The sequence below is a fragment of the Chiroxiphia lanceolata genome, chromosome 3 (genome assembly GCF_009829145.1).
Source record: "Chiroxiphia lanceolata isolate bChiLan1 chromosome 3, bChiLan1.pri, whole genome shotgun sequence".
NCBI lineage: Eukaryota > Metazoa > Chordata > Aves > Passeriformes > Pipridae > Chiroxiphia > Chiroxiphia lanceolata.
Window position 1 is genome coordinate 51,536,290 of NC_045639.1, and position 18,251 is coordinate 51,554,540.

Genomic DNA, 18,251 nt, shown 5'->3' on the forward strand with positions numbered 1-18,251 from the left:
GCGGCGGGGCGCGGCCCGCGCGCCAGGAACGTCCGGCTGCCGCGCTCCCCGCTTCCGGGGGGCGGGGCGGGGCGGGGCGGGGGGCGGGGAGCTGGCGCGCGGGGGGTGGAGCAAGATGGCGGCGGCGGTGCCGGCACTCCCCGTGTCCCTGTCGGGCAGGTTCAAGGGGTCCGTCACGGCAGCGGGGCGGGGGGCGGAAGGGAGCCGAGGGACCGGTCGGCGCCCCGCGGCCGGTGAGGCGCCGGGCGGAGCCGGGGGGCGGGTCTTGGCCCGGCGGGGCGGGCGGGGGCCGCAGTGCCGGCAGGCGGCGCTGTGGCCGCGGTGCCGCCGCAGGGAGCGCCCGGAACGGGCCGAGGGCCGGTGTGGAAGCGTCGCTGTGCTCCTGGTGTCGCTGCTCGGCCCTGGGACTCCGACTCGCCGGGTGGAAATCTTGCAATAAAAATAACTCTCCAGGCCATGTTGGCGCTCTCTGTAGGGCTAGTTACGTTCTGCTTGTTGTCCTCCTCAAACATAAACGGGCTTTCGGGGAAATGTAAATGAAGTACGTAGTGCAGAGTGCGTGAGTGTGGATTTTCGTGTCGGTAGGAGATACATGTTAAACTTTTAACATGTCTCTGTCCTTTTAATTTGATATTTCCCTGACTGCTTCGGGGCAACCGAACAATTAAAGAACACGTTTTAGCATTGAATTAGCTGCAATTTTTCTCTGTTTTGGCAGGACAAATCATTTAGCATTTTCTTCCTTGAAAAGACTGCTGTTTTTCTTTAAAAGCAGACCTAAGAACCTGACCCATTTGAGGAGTTTTTATTACTGTTACTACTGTCCACTGCTTTAGAGGCACATAAAGTTACTTTTAAGACTGTTGTGTTTTAACCCCAGCTGGCAGTCAAGGACGACACAGCTGCCCTCTCACTCAGCCCCCCAGTAGGGTGGAGGGGGACGGAATGGGAAGGGTAAAAGTGAGAATACTTGTGGGTTGAGATAAGAACAGTTTAATAATTGAAATAATATTACATTATAATGGAAAGAAAAAGAACAAAGAGAACCTAAGAAAAACAAGTGAAGCCAATAAAAACAATTGATCACCACTAGCTGACTGATGCCCAGCCAGTACCCAGGCAGTGACCCCCCAGCCAACTTTTCCTCCTGGTTTCCACTGCTCAACATGACACCATATGGTATGGGGTGTCCCTTGGGTCAGTGGAGTCAGCTGTCCCAACTCTGTCCCCTCCCAGCTCCTTGTGCACCCCCAGCCTGCTCACTGGTAGGATGGTGTGCTAGTAGGAGAGACAGAGAAGGCCTTGACTCCGGGTAAGCCGAACTCAGCAGTATTGAAAACATCCCTGTGTTATCAGCACTGCCTCCAACACAACTCAAAACACAGCCCCATACCAGCTACTGAGAAGAAAATTAACTCTGCCCCAGCCCAAACCAGCACAAAGACCTTGCATTTGTTTTTACAGAGGGAAGCTATTTCATCATTTGCTGTCAATAATAAAAATTTGTTCCTTTTATCCCTTTTAGATCCTTTGCATATTTTACAATTAAAGACAGACTGCCACAGATCCTCACAAGAGTTATTGATACTCTGCATCGACATAAAAATGAATTTTTTGAAGAACATGGTGAGGTAAGAGTAAGGTCTCTTCTTTTCCCTGATGTTTTTCCTCCCTAACCCTTGAGACCCCTTCTCTGCCTTGTTTTTACTGATTTCTTACTACAGTTGTTACTTGTCTGTCTCAATCTTTTTGTCTGTTTGGTTTTTTTAAAATCATCTCTTTCTTGTAGATGTTTTTGATTAGTTCTGTATTTCACTTCTCTGTCTAACCTTTTTGTGGTCTGTCATTTCTGCAACGGCTTCGCTTCCTTGGGTTTTTGTGTTGATGTAGCGTTTGATAGACTGTAGCACTTTCTGTGTTTCAATACTTTCTTCCTCTCTAATAAGCAAAAAGTCCAATCTAAAAAGAAGTTCCATAGGCAATTCATTTTAGGATGTTAAATCTAAAATGAGCTTTATTCACCAAAATATGTTTTGTTGAATCAAGCTCTGATTTGTCAGGGACTCGCCTTTGGCAATTAAAACTTACCACTTACATATTTAATGAAAAGTTGATCTGTGTCTCTACAGGAATAAATGTTCAAATAGGAACTTTTGTTCTCCGCTTGTTTCAGAAGGGTGTTGAAGCAGAGAAGAGAGCTATATCTTTCCTCTCCAAACTGCGGAATGAACTGCAGACAGACAAACCAGTGACCCCTTTGGAAGATGAGCTGCCTGATGCTGCGCTGTGGAACCAATACCTGGACTACCAACGAAATTTATCAAATGGAAATGGAGAACCAAGTTGGTTTCAGTCCCCTTGGTTGTTTGTAGAGTGTTATATGTATCGAAGAATTCATGCAGCATTAGCACAGAAGTAAGTATTTACTAGCTTGGTATGCCACTTTGAAAAACATTGTTCTTTCCCATTTCTATTTTAGGAGGAAGAAAGACAGCTGAGGAGTAAGATAATGGAAAATCTTAAGCTTTTACCATATTCCTTTTCCCTTGTCTCATACTTCAATTAAAATTAATACCTTTTCTTCTTCCATACAGCAGAATTTGCTTCAGTTTTAAGGAGTTGATCTACTTGAAAACTCTTAAGCTTGACTATAGCCTGACCTTCTTGCAGACTAATCTGAATTGAGATATGAAAATCAGGTAGCATTTCTAAAAGGTTTGTTAGCCTAGAATTCTCTCTTAAGCCTAAAACAGGGAGTGTGAGAGCCACAAATCTGTTGAGAATTCTAACTTGTTTTGTTGCTTGAAATCTGAAGTTACCATTTGAGAACTGTTTTTATAGCAGTTTACCCACCTTAAGCAGCCCCGTTGTTCAATCTACACCAGCTTCTTCGTTACAGCAGTGCACACAGACCATGTGTTGCATCAAACTCTGGGAGCTGATCCTGGTTAAAAATAACTCTGCAGGAAAAACTTGTGCTTGGTACTGTGGAGAGGTGCCAGTACAATGACATGGGGTAGGAGTGAAAAGTTTAAGTTCCCATTGGTGTCAAAAGAATTTGAAAGCTCCATGAATACTGGATTTACCCATAGTATTGCAGAGATGCAAACACAGGAATGGGACTCAGTTTCTACTGGTATATTGTGTAATTTGAACTCTTGTATCAAAAGTTTCAAATATGAGATGGATCTGCTTGATTGCTCTTGAAAAGGTGAGTGGATACTTTTCATTAGTAAGATTTAAGTTTCTTGATCTCCATTATTTATCTCCTCTTGAGCATATGCTTTGATGGAAGTTCAGTCATTTGTTGAAAGGTGTATGTGCAAATATGTCTCATGATAGATTGGTTTATATTTCTTATATATTACAACATTCTCATCTTTGTCATGTTAATTTTCCAGAGTCCTAGTAAAGACTTTCACAGGAATAACTTCCTATCACTGTAAGAGAATCCGGTATGGGAAGTAACTTCAGCACAGAAAAACATATTTAAAGTTGGGCCAGCAGTTCTCCACATTAGTTTGCTTGTATGTTACAGTTTTAGTTATCTGTGCCTGAAGGTTGGAGTTCAAAATGGTCACTGTATGTGCAGTTCCCAGAATTGTTGTGACTGAGCACTTGTTCACTTTCAGAATATATTGCTGGAAATAGAAAAATGTTTTGCATAGTGTCTGTTCCAGTGAGATACAACATCAGGCTGCTACTGAGATTTGTGAAAGTCTAGTATGACAAATGAGAAATGGAAAATCTAACTAGGGCCTGTAGTACAGCATAAAAAGCTGACCTTTGAGCTTCATTTGCATGTACTGTCATGGCAAGTATGTCAATATATTTGTTCTCTTTTTAGCCCACCTATTGACAACTTTGACGTATTTAAGGAAGGAAAGGCTCAAAATTTCTTTGAATCCCAAGAGGCTGTTATTGCCTTATGCACTTACTTTCAGGAACTTCTTAAGAACATCAAGGATCTAGATGAAAAGCAACTTAAGGAGGAACTCTTTAAGCTATTGCAGGTAAACTACTAGTGCTTAACACAAGAATTTAAAATATCTCTCCTGTGAAACAAACGAAAACTTGAGGCTGTAAATAATTGAAATTTCATATGGAAATTAAAATATAGCTCTTTTTTTTGTAAAAAATGTGATGAAATCCTGATTGATAGCCATACTGTATTGCTGCTACTGTGGAAATATTTATATTTTGGTTATTTGTCTTAAATGCGACATTTTCATTAACTGCTGATCTTTATTGTGTATTAGAAAACCCAGCAATTTTCCCTGAATTGAGTATTTCTCGAACATTTTAAGTTCAGATGACCTTTTTGGTATTTAACTATAGTTTTTTAAAACAGTAAATTTTAACTGACACTTTAAACATTTTTAAACTTCTTTGGAGGAAAATTTAGAAGTCAGTCTGGGCCAGAAGTTGTTTAAAAGCTTTATAATGACTATAATGCCTTTGGGTACAATATCCAAAGTATCTTAAGATTACAAAGAAGTCCATTAGCTGGCAACAATTCGATCAATCTTTATAAAGAGATCATTAGTGAGTACTTAAAATATATATACTTAAAATACTTATTTGGCTGCATGTAATAAGAAAAATAAACCTGCTTTAATATTCCTTTTTCTGTGTTACCACAGATATTTTTTGGAATTGCAGTATGGAGAATATTTGTGTTTTAAGCTTTGTCATCAGTGTATCTGTGTTGATCTAAATCTTTCATCTTTGTCACTTCTGATGCGTGTTTCTGATACCTGCAGAAATACAGAGCATTGTTTTGTTTCTTCCACAAAATCTCATCTATGTTAAGATATCTGTATAAGAAGCTGAGTGTGGAGTCAGAGCCTTCACTACCTAAACCAAAAAGAAGGAAACAAAATCTTTAGTGTTTGTGAAGTTCAGAATGTAACTACAGTGAGACTTAGCAAATGTGTTTTGTTTTTTTCTTCCTTCTAGGTGTCATTGTGGGGCAATAAGTGTGACCTTTCTTTTTCAGCTGGTGAAGACAGCTCTCAGAAATCTAGTCCCTTACAATCCTTGGAAAACATGGTACCTTACATCTTAGTGAATGATATGGAAAAAGTTTGGTCATTACTTGTAAATGCCAAAAAAAATAGAACAGAAAGAAGTAATGTTAGAGTTGACATAATCCTGGATAATGCTGGATTTGAACTTGTAAGTGATCTTGTGTTGGCTGATTTCTTGTTATCGTCAAAGCTAGCTGATGAAATCTATTTCCATGGAAAAAGTATTCCATGGTATGTGTCAGATACCACAAAGCATGATTTTAACTGGACTCTTAAACAACTGCAGTCAGCTAATCATATGTGGATGTCTAGGTGTGGGATAAACTGGGAGGGCAATTTGAAAAAGGGAGTTTGGGTTTTCTGTGACCACATGTTTTGGACTTTGCCACATGACTTCTCCAGTATGGGTGGAGTTGCTCCTGACTTGTATGCTGAGCTACAGAAGTCAAACTTGATTTTTTTCAAAGGTGATCTAAACTACAGAAAATTAACAGGAGATAGAAAATGGGAATATAGTGTCCCGTTTCATCAAGCCTTGAACAAGTTTCATCCTGCGCCTCTCTGTAGTTTGAGAACGCTGAAATCTGACACTCAGGTTGGCCTAAAACCTGGACAAGGTGAACAAATTCAGGCTTCTGAACCCGAGTGGATGGTAAGTGGGAAATATGGGGTAGTTCAGTTTGATGCTGGTCTCTAGCTAAATCATTCTTAATATTCTGAAAGAGAGATTTAGTCTAGTTACTTTCTCTATTCCATGCTTGGCTTCAGCAAAGATTCTTTCTTGTTTGCACTTTTTCCTCCCAAGTGATTTGTTCTTTTTGTACCACAAAAAACTTTAATGTCGTGCAGAAATTTACAAATGGTCTTTGTATATGTAAATCATCTGTATTTCGATATATTTTGTTTTCCTAATGTCCAGCATCAGCAGATCTTTAAGATGAATATGTAGTTGTCCATAATATTTTTTTTCTTCATTAGTGGGTATGAGTCTATAGTTTAACAAGTGAAAAATCTGCTTCAGAAACAATTTCCTCAATCCCACATTAGCGTGTATTTACTTATTTCAGGCTAATTTGTGCTCCACATGCCAGGCATTGCATGAAAGTTATTATTTTAGAGAAGTCACAAATTAATTCCAGACAGATTCTTTTGATGTTTGATTATAGTTTGCTGTACATTACGTGCTAAGTTATTGGGTGACAGCTTGTAAACATTCGTGTAGGATTGAAAATGAAATTTAAATTTTAAGATACAAATGGATGTTGCTGGCCAGTTTGCCTGTAGGAGGGGAGTTGTCCCATCTTGTAGAAAGATTAGTGGGAGAAAGGAAAATCTCATTTTAAGAACATTGAACATATTGTTTATCTAAGGACCTCTACCAAAAATAAGCACACAAAACCCCCTCCCCAAATAAACAAACCAATGAACAGTTGCATTAATTGGATTTTAGATTTAATGCGGACTTGAATTACAGATGGCCTGTCAGCAGTGTATGTGGTTCAAGCACTGCTGCCTCTTTCTGTGTGGTAATTCTCTTTATTTGTCTTTATTTGTTTTTTATGTGTCTGTTGTTTTATGAAAGATGCCTTACTTTTGAGGGGGGGAAATACAAGTCCGGTTGCACTGAGAAGTATATGCTAGAGAAGCATATGCCATACAGGTTTCCTGCTAATTGGAATTGTTAGGTGCCCAATTCTTCTCTTCTACCCTGGTCTCAAAAGCTGCTGCTAATTATGTTCATACAGTAAATATCTGTAAAATGGATAAATATGGTCTAGATGCAGATGACTTTGATTATTTGTATTTGTGTTCTTCTTAAATCTAAAGAATATTTTAAAGTTTTAAGGTCAAGTGTTCTAAAACAAAGATGAAAGGAATTTCATGAAGCAATGTGATAGTAGTAGGTAAGGTTCTGCTTTTGAGACCTGGGTTTAGTGCTCTCATCTATTTGTATCTCTGGCTTAGTACTCCTAAAGGGTGAATTTATGCTCATCCTTAGGCACCTGATTGAACTGCAGAAATTAGAAATCCAGTCAAGGCAGCTGAAGGTCAGACTGCTGAAGGTTTCTTTGACTGGAGAGAGCTCAGCAGGCCTCTCGCTTTAGTGCTTTGGTTAAGTACATAAACAACACGATGAACCTGGGCACTGGAGCCTCAGTTTCTCATCTGTGAAATGCAGTTGTTTTAAGTGCATTTTGAAGCAACAACTTTGGGTCAAGAAGGGAGGGGTGGAAACTGTAGAATATATGGAATGAAAACTTCCCGCCTAGTTCAGACATGAAATGAACAGGGGAAGAAATATGCTTTGCCTGTGGACAGATTGTTTGTAAGGTGCTGACTTAATTTGCTGGAGAGGTTTGAAAGAGTGTAATGGACAAGAAAAGGATTGTTTCACTGTTGAGGCCACCCCTGACGAATGCCCCTTACACAATCCTTACAACATGCTCAGAAACTTGCTTTTGTTTTTCAGTGGTTCTTAATGTGTCTCTGTACCCAGGTGGCTTTCAAGCTGTTACTGCTGAGAACTCACAGTGCAGATCATTGAAAATTAAAATTATGAAGTTATGAGAAATAGAATCCTACAAAATACTAAATCACTTAGGAGATGCTGTGGTATTTGCTCAGTTAACTGAATTATCCCATTGGAGATTGTGCATTAATGTTCGTGAGGAAGAGTGCCGTGAGACATGTCATTCGTAGGTTAGCATGTGCATGCTGATGTAAGGGATGATGTCATGCTGAAAAAAATAAGTTCTATTATCCAGTTTATTAAATGAGCACTTCTCATCTTTTGCCCCTCACAAAGAGAAGTTTATATGGTAATACACAGTATGACTGCATGGCTACATGAGGAATGCACAGCCATAACTTCCAAATGCTTGACTTCTATTGCTGTAATTGCAAAGTGCTATCTCCAGGCAGAATTGAATGTGGAGCATACTTTTCTGTTTGTTGGTTGGCCAGATTTTTGTAAAATTTAGATTGATTCTGTGGAAAAAACTTCCAAACATAAATGGTGCTAAAATGCCTGTGTTACGTTCTCCCATGCCCCAAAGAAGCAATGAAGACAGATACTCTGATGAAATGCTGTGCTCTGCTGATGGGTTTGCCACAGTTTAGTTGAAAATAGGAAATGCTTTTGTAGCTACTTGGTGTCAATTACTTGTGTAATATAGCTTCATGAAATGGCATCATGAGCCTGCTGCATTTAGGTGGAATTTACTACTAGAACAACATAAAGCATGTGTTATAACAATAGCATGTGCAGTAATATAGCATATTTTTTTCCCTGAGTATTGAAGAAATTGGCTTCTACACATCTGTATTGCAACCGATTGTCCAAGATGCTTGTACAGTATAACTCAGGAGCTACTGATTTGTACATTCACCCACATTTTTGGGAGTTTCACTTCCTATGCTATTTGAATACTTATGGCAAAACCCAAGGGCATTTTCACTAATTCGGAGGACCACAACAAAGCAATGGTTTTTACTTCTATTTTTGTCTTATACTTTTTGAGCAACTGTATTTCCAAGCAATTTTTGATGGTGATGACTTTCACTGCTGATGAAACAAGAGGAAAAGTAATGTCTAAGGCACAGTGAAAGCCAGTACACACTTGATAATATTTGATAATTCATCATGTAAGATATCTACAATAATTTCTTACACATATAAGGCTCCTTAAGATAAACTGATGTGGAAAATAAGTTGATTGTATGACTGGAAACTTGAAAGAATGTTGAAATAAATTATATAATTTTGTGCAAAAGTCAAACATTGTTATTCTATTTCAGTAACTGGGGAAGCCAACTTAAATTAATTCAGTTTTTTTCTCTGAAACAGATTTTATACAAAAACCTGTAAAGCATATTTATCCAATGAGGTTTTGAAAACTACAGATGCAAGAGACAGATATCGTAAAATATCCTTCTATATCAAGACAGGGCAGTAATAGGGAATTTTCTAACTTGTTACTCTATTCATATACCTGTTCAAATTTGAAAACCTTAAAAATCATTGAGAATCTCTGAAAATGTATCTGGTAATTACTTACTAAGGTTGGTGCAGGTGATGGCATCATTGTCAGGATCACTTCCAGAATTGATAGGTGGGCCATGCGTTCTCAGCAAAAATGGAAATACTTTAGTGTTACACTTGCTGTAACTAAAACATTTCCAAACCACTTTGGTTTACACACCTTGCTGATGTCCCATAAACCCTAACTGTTGGTGTTGAAATAGTTTCTTTAAAGTTCATAGTGTATTTGCATTTGTGATTGAATTAAACAACTTGTTCCATGTGAGGCACATTTATCTCCCGTGCTCTATCAGACAGGAAGAACGTTCACCCTGTTGCATGAAAATTACCTCATGAAATGATTTTAATCTAAAAAAACCCCACCTTAATCATGTATAAAATACAAATTTCAAAATGGAATCTTGTACAGAACTGTTAGGGGTTTTTTCACTTAACAGTTTGTTTGCTTACCAACCTTCTGTTTACCCAAAATTACAGAAAAAACCTTGTGATTGTTTTTTTTTTCAAAGCAATAACTTAAGTCCAAAATCAGCTAACACCTAAGGATCTTAAAATAAAACTGTGAAAATGTGCTGGTTAAAATGGTCCTTTTCTTTCTTTCTCATATGCCAGGGGCAGAACACATGTGAGGAAAAAAACTTCCTATACCATGGACTGTTTATGTTTTCTTATTTAGTTCTGAAGTTTTTTTCCTAAAAAAGATACATTTTTGTTCTTGCTGATATGTTTCTATTTCTAACAGACCTAGAAATAAAAAAGGCCACTTAAACACATTTTTATATGAATTAATAATTAATTTATAGATTATTTAATCCACATTCTGCCTCAGCTTTGCTGTTGTGAATGCTGCAGACGTATTGTGAGAAAGGTTTTTATTTACAGTGCTTTTTGACATTTGGCTCATCTGCCTTGGTTGTGACTGGGAAAGAAATAAAAAATGCCATATTATGATAATTTGCAATGAATAAACATATTCAGTACTTGTGTTCTGCTTTTGTTGTACCACTTTTCAGTAAGTTACATCATCTAGTCTTTCAGACTTCCTGTGAAGCCAAATTTTCATCCTCACAGAAACTAATTTTTCCTGGGATTCCACTTACTTCTTCCAAGTCTCATGAAGTAAAAGATTAAAAGCTGAGGTAAGATGTATCAGGGTAAATTTTTTTTTTCACTTTCTTAATGTTAACTAGTTCATTAGTCTTATACTATCATGGTAAGGCCGATGCTTTCCAAGTGACTCCAACTGATGAGAGGCCTGACGATACAGTTAGTTGCATCTTTCCACATGCGGATCACAGGGAGTTTTTCTCCCCTCTTACCTGCTAACATACAGAACACTGCCCAGGAGGTAGTCACAGTGTCCTTGAAGTTCAGCAAGGCTTAATCTCTACAATGCTTGTGTATATTAATGCAGCAGAGAAGGACCTGCAAACTGGTAAATCCATGCTTTCCTTCAGTGGTGGTGTGTACAGAAAGGCTGTTCAGGAAACAAAACCAGCTTTTAACAACCATTTGTGGCCTGGAATAGGTTTCAGCTCTTAACTCCCACTTCCCAAGAAAATATCTTAACTGTTATAGGTCAGGAAGTGCACTGTGTTCTGATCCTAGATGGCTTATAGGCATACATAATTGTTAATTTTGGTCTAGGATCTGTGTAAAATGCAGAACAATTCTGGAAAAAGGGCTAGAGTCCAGGAGCCTTCCCTCAAGCTAGCTGAAGGGACTCTTCACCTACTTTTCTCCTGTCCAGTGACTCTTGTGTTATTTGCATTACAATCCTATTTCAACCCAGGGAATATGTGTACCCATGGCCTAAGGTTAGGGAATTAGGAGACAGGTAAATTCCTCAAGAGAGAGAAGGGCCTACCACTTGCAGCAAGGGTTCTCTGTGACCAAAGAACATCCCCATTTTTCCATAGTTGGCTGTATTCTTGTTTTCAAGCGATCCTCATTAGAGCTACACTTGAATGCCTTTGGCATTTGTTGGATATGGAGCTTTGACTGCATCCCTGGCCCTAGGAGGTTTTGCTGCTATTTTGCTGGGTCCTGATGGAAAGCGCTAGCAGGAACTAGTTGTGCAGTGCATATCAGGGAGTTAAAAGATTTTTGGGGAAAACAGGACTCTTATTTTGGTTAGGCAGAAGAACAGATGAATTTAATCAGACTAGGTAATCCTTCTTAAGATTGTCCACTATCAGATTTACAATAGTAACTGTTATCAGACACAATTTACCTACACTCAATTTACACATCTTAAACCTTGAAGTAGGTAAGATGAAGATATGAAACTCCTCAAGAAAGCTCTCCACTACAGGATGATACTAGTGATCTGAGGGAGTAGAGGAGGAGCACAGCTTGGTGGGACATACTCTGCTTTTGGAGTGGATACCTTCTAGAAAACGAGCAAATTACTACCTTGGAAAGTAATGCCCATGAGCTTTATGCCAAATATTTGTTAAAATGTGGCCGTTCTAATTATTCTAGCTGAGTTAGGAGATAATTTAAGTCCTGTGGATTAATTTTCCCCGAACCTCTTTCTATTTTAATGTTGCTAGTGTACAGTTCTTTCTACCTCAGCCATAGCTGCTTTTAGGTAATGAGTGTATATGTGTTCAGGAAATCATATGGAATTCGTGTACATGAAAAAATACAAATACTTCACCTTCTCAATATGGTGCTGATGCTTTGAGGTCAATAAATTTTTTTTATAGTGTTAGTAAAAAAAAGGAAATGTTGAGTTCAAAACTAATATTAAATATTTTGATTCAGTCTTTTAATCACTTGTTAAAATAAATTTAAATTACAAGATTTGTGAGCAGTAGAATTAATGAACATCGTTTTAGCCTTTGGCATACTAAGCACTTTGAAAGGTGACTTCTGCTAATTTGTGTCACATGCTAAGAGAATCTCTGGTTCAAGTGATCAGAAATTTGGTACCATTGGGGTACTTCAGACACTTCCTCTCCATCCATCTATATCCTACAAGATACAAAGGACGTCTCTTTCATCGAGTGAGGGGCAAGCTGTCCACATCATCACATGGCTTTTAGCTTTGAAATTTTTCTTATATATCCATTCTCATTTACATACAGAAAATTCAGTTAGGAGCAGATATTTCAACACCTGCAGAATCTCAACTTGTATATTTTTGAGTGTACTGGGTACTGGGTTTGGGTTTTCATATCCCAGGTCAGTTTTAGCATCTTTTCTCAATACTGAGCATTTTCAGGGAAGGGAAGGTTTAGAGTAATTTTTTAATTCTGTTTCAAAAATTAGAGTGACATACATATATTCAAGAAATTTTGCATCATTCTTTGCTCAGAAAAGCTGAGAACATCCTGTCCATGTAGTTTCTATACCAAAACATGAATTTGATTAATGAAAATGACTCCTTGAAATTATTTATAATTAAAAATTCTGAAGTAACCCTTCCTAAGTCATTATTTCCTGTCCCTGTTAAGGGAAAAGAAATATGGAGTCCTTTTGAGAACTCTACTTGTGAATATTAGCACAAGGGTAAAACACTTTTAAGTGTGAGCATTGTGTAATAAGATACTTTTTTCTTAGTCAAATGGAGCCTCAAACTGCCCCATTCTTCTTTGGAGTGTTACATGAAATTTCTACGTCATTTTTTTTTCTTACCTCTTTTATTTTTACTCTTGCTGCAGTTCATCAGATTCAGCATGCTTTTTTAAAGCCAAATAACTTCATAGGTCTATGGTAAGATACAGCTGTATAAGTGGCTGAAGTATAGCTCTTGAACCAGCCGTGGCACTGCAGGACTAGTGATGGGGAAGTGTGCTCAAGCACATGCTTAGGCAAGTTAGGAAAAAGTTTCACAATCATTTAATTCTGCATCTGCATGCTGCTCCAGTAATAGGACAGTTTAGGCTGTAGTCAAATGCTGGGCAAATCTAGGATGATATTTTTATTCAAATTTGCAGTGGATAGTAAAACTTGTGCCAGATTTATGCTGGGTTTATGTAAGACCACAAGCACAAATTTAACCGGTTAAAAACACTTAATAAATGCAGAATGAGGTTACCCTGGAGCAACATTTTGCACCGTGTGGTGGTAGCAGCTTTGCTGCTTCTCTGCACCCCCATCTGCTCTGTCAGCACTGAATAATCTTGATTCAGTAGTGCCCTACTGGGTTTCACTCCTCTGCTACAGCACCAGCATTTGTGTACAGTAAGAACAATGGGGTTTGTGAAACATTTTCGTGCCCCTATGCCATCCTGTGTGGCTGCTAGCTCACCCTTCACCCCTGAGGATGAACTGGAAACATGCCACCAAAGGAGCTGTCGCCACCCCACACACCAACAGCAATTGTCTTTCCCCTAACACTTAGGAAGATGGAGGCCAGTGGCTCCTGCCACTGCTGCTGCCTGTGCTGCACAGCCTTAGGCCCATGTGGGTCTCCATTTCCCTTGACCTGTTCCCAGCACTCCTTCCTCACATTAAGTTATTTTTCTCCTGTCCTTTATGAGTTTAGTGGCAGATTCCAGCTGAGGGATGGCACTGTATACCTCTGCGATTTCAGCAGTGCAGCCATTTAAATAAGGGTGATGACCCATGCTAGCACCCCTCTTGCTTGGGTAGGCGTTTTCTCTGTCCTTGGCAGCAGCAGTGAAAAGGCTTCAGCCACACAGAGACGAGGACAAAAAAAAAAAAAAAAAAAAAAGAGTACTATCCCTAGCTTTTCCGTGTTGTTTTCTGGAAAACATGATTAAGTCAGCATTCCTAGGAAAGGTGAGGCACCTTTTGACTTGTGAGTACAGAAATGGTGCAAGATGGCACTGCGCCCAGAGGCACGGGGATGAGCTGATTAAACAGCTCACAGGCTCTTCAGAGAAAATTATGTGCAGCCTCGATGCACCCGCAGGTTTAATTTTCTTTTACTGCTATCTTCAGTTTCTCTCCTCCCATGTTTAGCCACTTTATTTGGGTGAAAGGTGAGGAGGAAGAGGAGGAGGTGCTCTTTCAGCTGGAGGTACTTTAGCGTTCATCAAGGAAGGCTGCTGTCCCGGGGCTGCGGAGGTGTTCGTTTCCAGGTTCTGAGGGGAGAAGGAAAGCCTGCCCGAGGAACAGCAGCTGCTGCTCAAGTGTCGTCTGCTCTGATCGCCTCTTTTGACTTTTTTGAGGAAAAATTTGAGCCAATTTCTTCAGGTAACGTTTATTTGAAGTGAAAAAAAAAAAAAAAAAACAGCAAAACCAAACAACAAAAAGCCCCACGTTTCTGTGAGCATCTCTTCGTAAAGTCTCTTCACCTCCACACACCGAACACTCTCCCGCCTTCCCTCGCCGCGGGCCCCACCGCGGTGCCCCCTCCGTCCTTTCCCGGGACGCGTTGCCAAGGGGATGGCGGCGGCCATGAGGGCCGGCAGGGGAGGCTCGGCGGGCTGGCCCGGGCAGCAGCGCAGGTACCGCGGTAACAGAGGGACGGAGGGCAAGGCAGAAAGGGCAGAGGGTCTTGGTGTGGTTAGGGGGTTTGTGGTTTGGTTTTGGTTTTTTTTGGGTTGTTTTTTTTCTTTTTTGGGGTGGGTGGGTGGGTGTTGTTGTTTTGTTTTGTTTGTTTGTTTGTTTTTTAATTCCCCTGTTAGAAAATAAACCCCTGTTTTTGGAAAAATGCCCCCTTCTCCCCCCACTCTTCAGTAGCTTTTTCGGTGTTGCTGTGGAGGCTGACTGACCCTGAGGCTCGTTGTAAACCCCCTCTACAAGTCATTTTTTCAATTTTCAATTTAATTTTGCCTTTCAAACACCCCCCCCCCCTTCTACCCCTCCCAAAAAAACCCCAAACAACCACTTTTGACTCAAAAAACCAAACCCCCAAAACACAACTTCTGCAGGTGCAGAGCTGTACCCAGTGACCCACATGTGGTGCAGTTGAAGCTCAATGAACTTCACCTGATCATTACAGCTTATCTTTATACACTCAAGGTCAAAAAGATTTTTCTTCCTAAGTGTTGCAGAAGGGAGTATCTTTCACGGAGTAGGAATTTATAGTAGTTATCTAAGAATTTCTTCTTTGCATCTCTTCTTCCTTTGAAACTGGTTTGCTGGCTTTGATGTGAATTTAAGGGAGAGAATATTGCTTAGAAGGATCAAACTCTTTTGTACTGAAGATATAGTAGAAAACTTGTAACAGCTTTGTATTGCAAAAGATAAAAAAATTATTTTTGTATGAACAGCTCGGTACCTCCTTAACAGTTGAACATCACTTTTGTAATGAAGTTATGTTGCTCTGAGACAAAAAATTACAGAATTCTGGTAGTTTGTGGTGGCAAACAACTGCTATTATACTAAATACAATTGTTATGACCCCATTACAAAGTTTTTGTTAGCACTGCTTACTGTTAGAGATGGCAGCAACCTGCTCCACCTTCTACCTATCTGAAGTCAAATAGTTTGTGAATGTTGCTTTTGGGACTCAGAAGCACCTTAGAAACTATGTATTTATAAAATGTGGGTTACAACTGGTAAAGCAAACTACAGCACTAATCAGTCTTTAATTGTGTATATACTAGCACACTTAAATATTTCTAAAATATTTGTGTTTTCTTGATTGCTGTATAATAGGCATTGTAGGAAAATTGCAAGCGTTGGCATTGCAAGAGGGTCTGTTTTTTAAATCTCGCATCTAAATTATTCTGTTGCAGAAGTTATTTAACTCTATTCAACACTGATAAAGCAAAAGCAGTAGAACAAGTTGTTTGCACAAATCCCTGCATAAGCACTTAATTTTATCTTAGCAATTACCCTTTTCATTGTTTTGGAAATAAACACAGCAGCTTTTTGTTAATAATTTTGGAAAAGCTGTGAGAGAAAGTGTCAGGAGAGTGCCATATTACTTAATTTATTCATGCAGACAAAAGATGAAGTAACTCAGAAAACATGTTAAGCAACGTTTAGAGTAGGTGATGTGTCTCTGTAATTGCTTTGAGATGAGTGCTGTCTTTCATCATTTTAAATGCATTTATTACATATAAATGGAAAGTCATCTTAACAGAGAAAAATGTAAGATGAAAACGCTTTAACTGCTGCTTGTAGTAGTAGCGGGTAAGACTAAAATTTTTATTGTGATGAAACTTTAATTTGGGCCCGTTAATCAAGCTTGAAATTGGCCTCTTAAGTAGAGGAACACGAGAGGGTGATTTTTATCTTCAGTAATACCTTTCAATGATTACTGCAAAGGGAGGAGAGTAGACTTCAGCAGTAGCCTTCTGAAAGGAATTTAGAAAATCTCTTTGGTAATTTATCTGAACTGCTGGGAACATTTAGTTTTACATGCTTCTGGAACAGTACACTAATGCAGAAAAACTTCACAGACATATAACAATAACAAGAAGAGAACTTTTCAGAATTACACAAAATGCAAGCAATGAATTGGGTGTAGTTACAAGGAGAAATCGGCAAAGGGGAAATAAGACTTTACTGAGCAGGAAGTGATCAAAAGTAATTGGTTATTTCTGGCATTTTAAGATGTGCAAGAGCAACTGACAGAATGGAAATAGTTGTGAAATATTATGTGCAAATTTTGATTTATGTTAATAAGTCATTATCAGTACAAACATTTTGAGATTCCTGACAGGCAAATTAGGCAAAATATTATCTATAAAGAAGTCAACATTACCCAAAATATACATACAAGATATTTAATTTGTGAACTTTTTTCTCCCTTGAAGTGACTCCAATTAATTTTAATATGTTTTTGCATCTGTTAACAAAATCTGAGTCACTATGTAATAGTGTCTTACCCCTCTCATGCGCATTGCTGCGTGTAGCTGCTGTGGCTTTTCTGAAGCAATGTGCATGCTGGATGGCTGGCTAGCTGCTGCTACCAAGAAAAATCTGCTGTAGCCAAGTGCTGCCTGCCTTTCCTGCATTTCACTCAGAAATTAATCTCTAAAAATTGTCCAGTGCTTGATTTTCATGTTACTTATTAAAATACGATTTGCTTTTTATCCTGTAGATTTTATGAAAAGAAATGTATTCTAAAACTTGTTTTTATAGTAGGATAGATTATTTTCCAAAAAAAAAAAAATTATGTGTTTGCTGCATACTGAAGTAGAATTTTCTTTTTAGATCAATTTATTCAGAAATTTAAGCTGGTTAGGTTGTGGATGGAAACAAATTTTTAATACTAGGTTTCTAGCTGTAGGTAGAATAGTGAGTATCAAAACAATATTCAAGATCCCTTTTTCAGCAGTTCAGCCCATACAGAATGAATTCCTCCTGGTTCCTCTTGTCCTGGAGAGCACCTTAGCCTCCAGACCCAATAACAAGTTTGAGGACTAACATTTCTTTGTGATTGCTTATGGAGATAAATTCTGTGTGGAAATTTTTCAACTGCCCATTCTTCCCAGTACTTCATGTTGGATGTCTTCTTCTTACTTGTTGCGGCAAATAATAATAATAATAAACTGTGCTGTTGAATTGTGTTTTCAGAAGTTAGAACAATTTTCATCCACATATGCACCCATGAGCATTCATTTGTCTTGGGAAGAAATATTACAGATTTGGGATTTGTCATTTCATTTGTTTTCAGAATATGAACAGTTATGACACTGGGAATTATAGAAACTGTTGAATATTGCACTGTGTCCAGTCAGTTTAAGTTAGATCATGTGTAATTGCTCAGATTTTTTTTTTTTAACTTTGAAATATGTCAGTGTAGAAGACGTGCAGGACAAAAGGAGAGATGAAATAAAACTTGGAGCATGTGAAAAGCAGTGGCAAAGGAAGAGATCACTGCACAAAGGCTGACTGTGTAGCTGAACTGATGAATGTGACCTTGAGAAGTCAAAGTGAAGGTGTCTGTTTTAGTTAAGTGTGTGTTTGAATATTGTGGAGGCCATCAAAGTACACGCAGCTACTAGAGAAACTTTCCCATGGTGTTCTGCTTTTATGCCCAACTTTGCTGATGGTAACCTATGAAAAAGTTTAGTACAGCAGGCCTGTTAAAAATTAATGTCATGTGCCATCATATTGCAAATCTATTTAATTTTCAACCTTTCTTCCCCTTCCCTCCCATTTATTCTGTAGAAGCAAAGGAAGAATGGATTCGACAAAGGTTCGCGAGTCATCATTTTTGGTATGTCAACCCCAATGTGATTAGATGCTTTGGGAATGGGAAGAAGAAATCCCTGCCCTGAGGAGTGTCCCATCTGCTGTGGGCA

At 38.9% G+C, this 18,251-nt stretch overlaps 2 protein-coding genes across 12 annotated transcripts in view; both read left to right on the top strand.

The window, feature by feature from the left end:
* Nucleotides 1-85: 85 nt before the first annotated feature.
* ARMT1 (acidic residue methyltransferase 1) lies at nucleotides 86-8,809 on the top strand. Its single transcript, XM_032684566.1, has 5 exons — nucleotides 86-168; nucleotides 1,526-1,631; nucleotides 2,174-2,415; nucleotides 3,848-4,013; nucleotides 4,960-8,809. The coding sequence occupies exons 1-5, from the start codon at nucleotides 116-118 to the stop codon at nucleotides 5,725-5,727; spliced, it is 1,335 nt and encodes a 444-aa protein (XP_032540457.1). The 5' UTR covers nucleotides 86-115; the 3' UTR covers nucleotides 5,728-8,809.
* A 1,284-nt stretch (nucleotides 8,810-10,093) lies between these two features.
* The window catches only part of CCDC170 (coiled-coil domain containing 170), a 40,993-nt gene continuing 32,835 nt past the window's right edge, over nucleotides 10,094-18,251 (top strand). For 3 of the 11 annotated variants that reach the window (XM_032684549.1, XM_032684554.1, XM_032684555.1), the window contains exons 1-2: nucleotides 14,440-14,495; nucleotides 18,118-18,166. Coding sequence is in view for 3 of the 11 variants with exons in the window: in XM_032684548.1 (XP_032540439.1) it covers nucleotides 14,434-14,495; nucleotides 18,118-18,166 (111 nt within the window). In the remaining 8 variants the exon portion in view is untranslated. Of the gene's footprint in view, nucleotides 10,212-13,797; nucleotides 14,242-14,430; nucleotides 14,496-14,676; nucleotides 14,793-18,117; nucleotides 18,167-18,251 lie in introns of those variants that run through there. The other 8 variants (XM_032684548.1, XM_032684547.1, XM_032684553.1 and 5 more) reach the window with 7 other exon arrangements.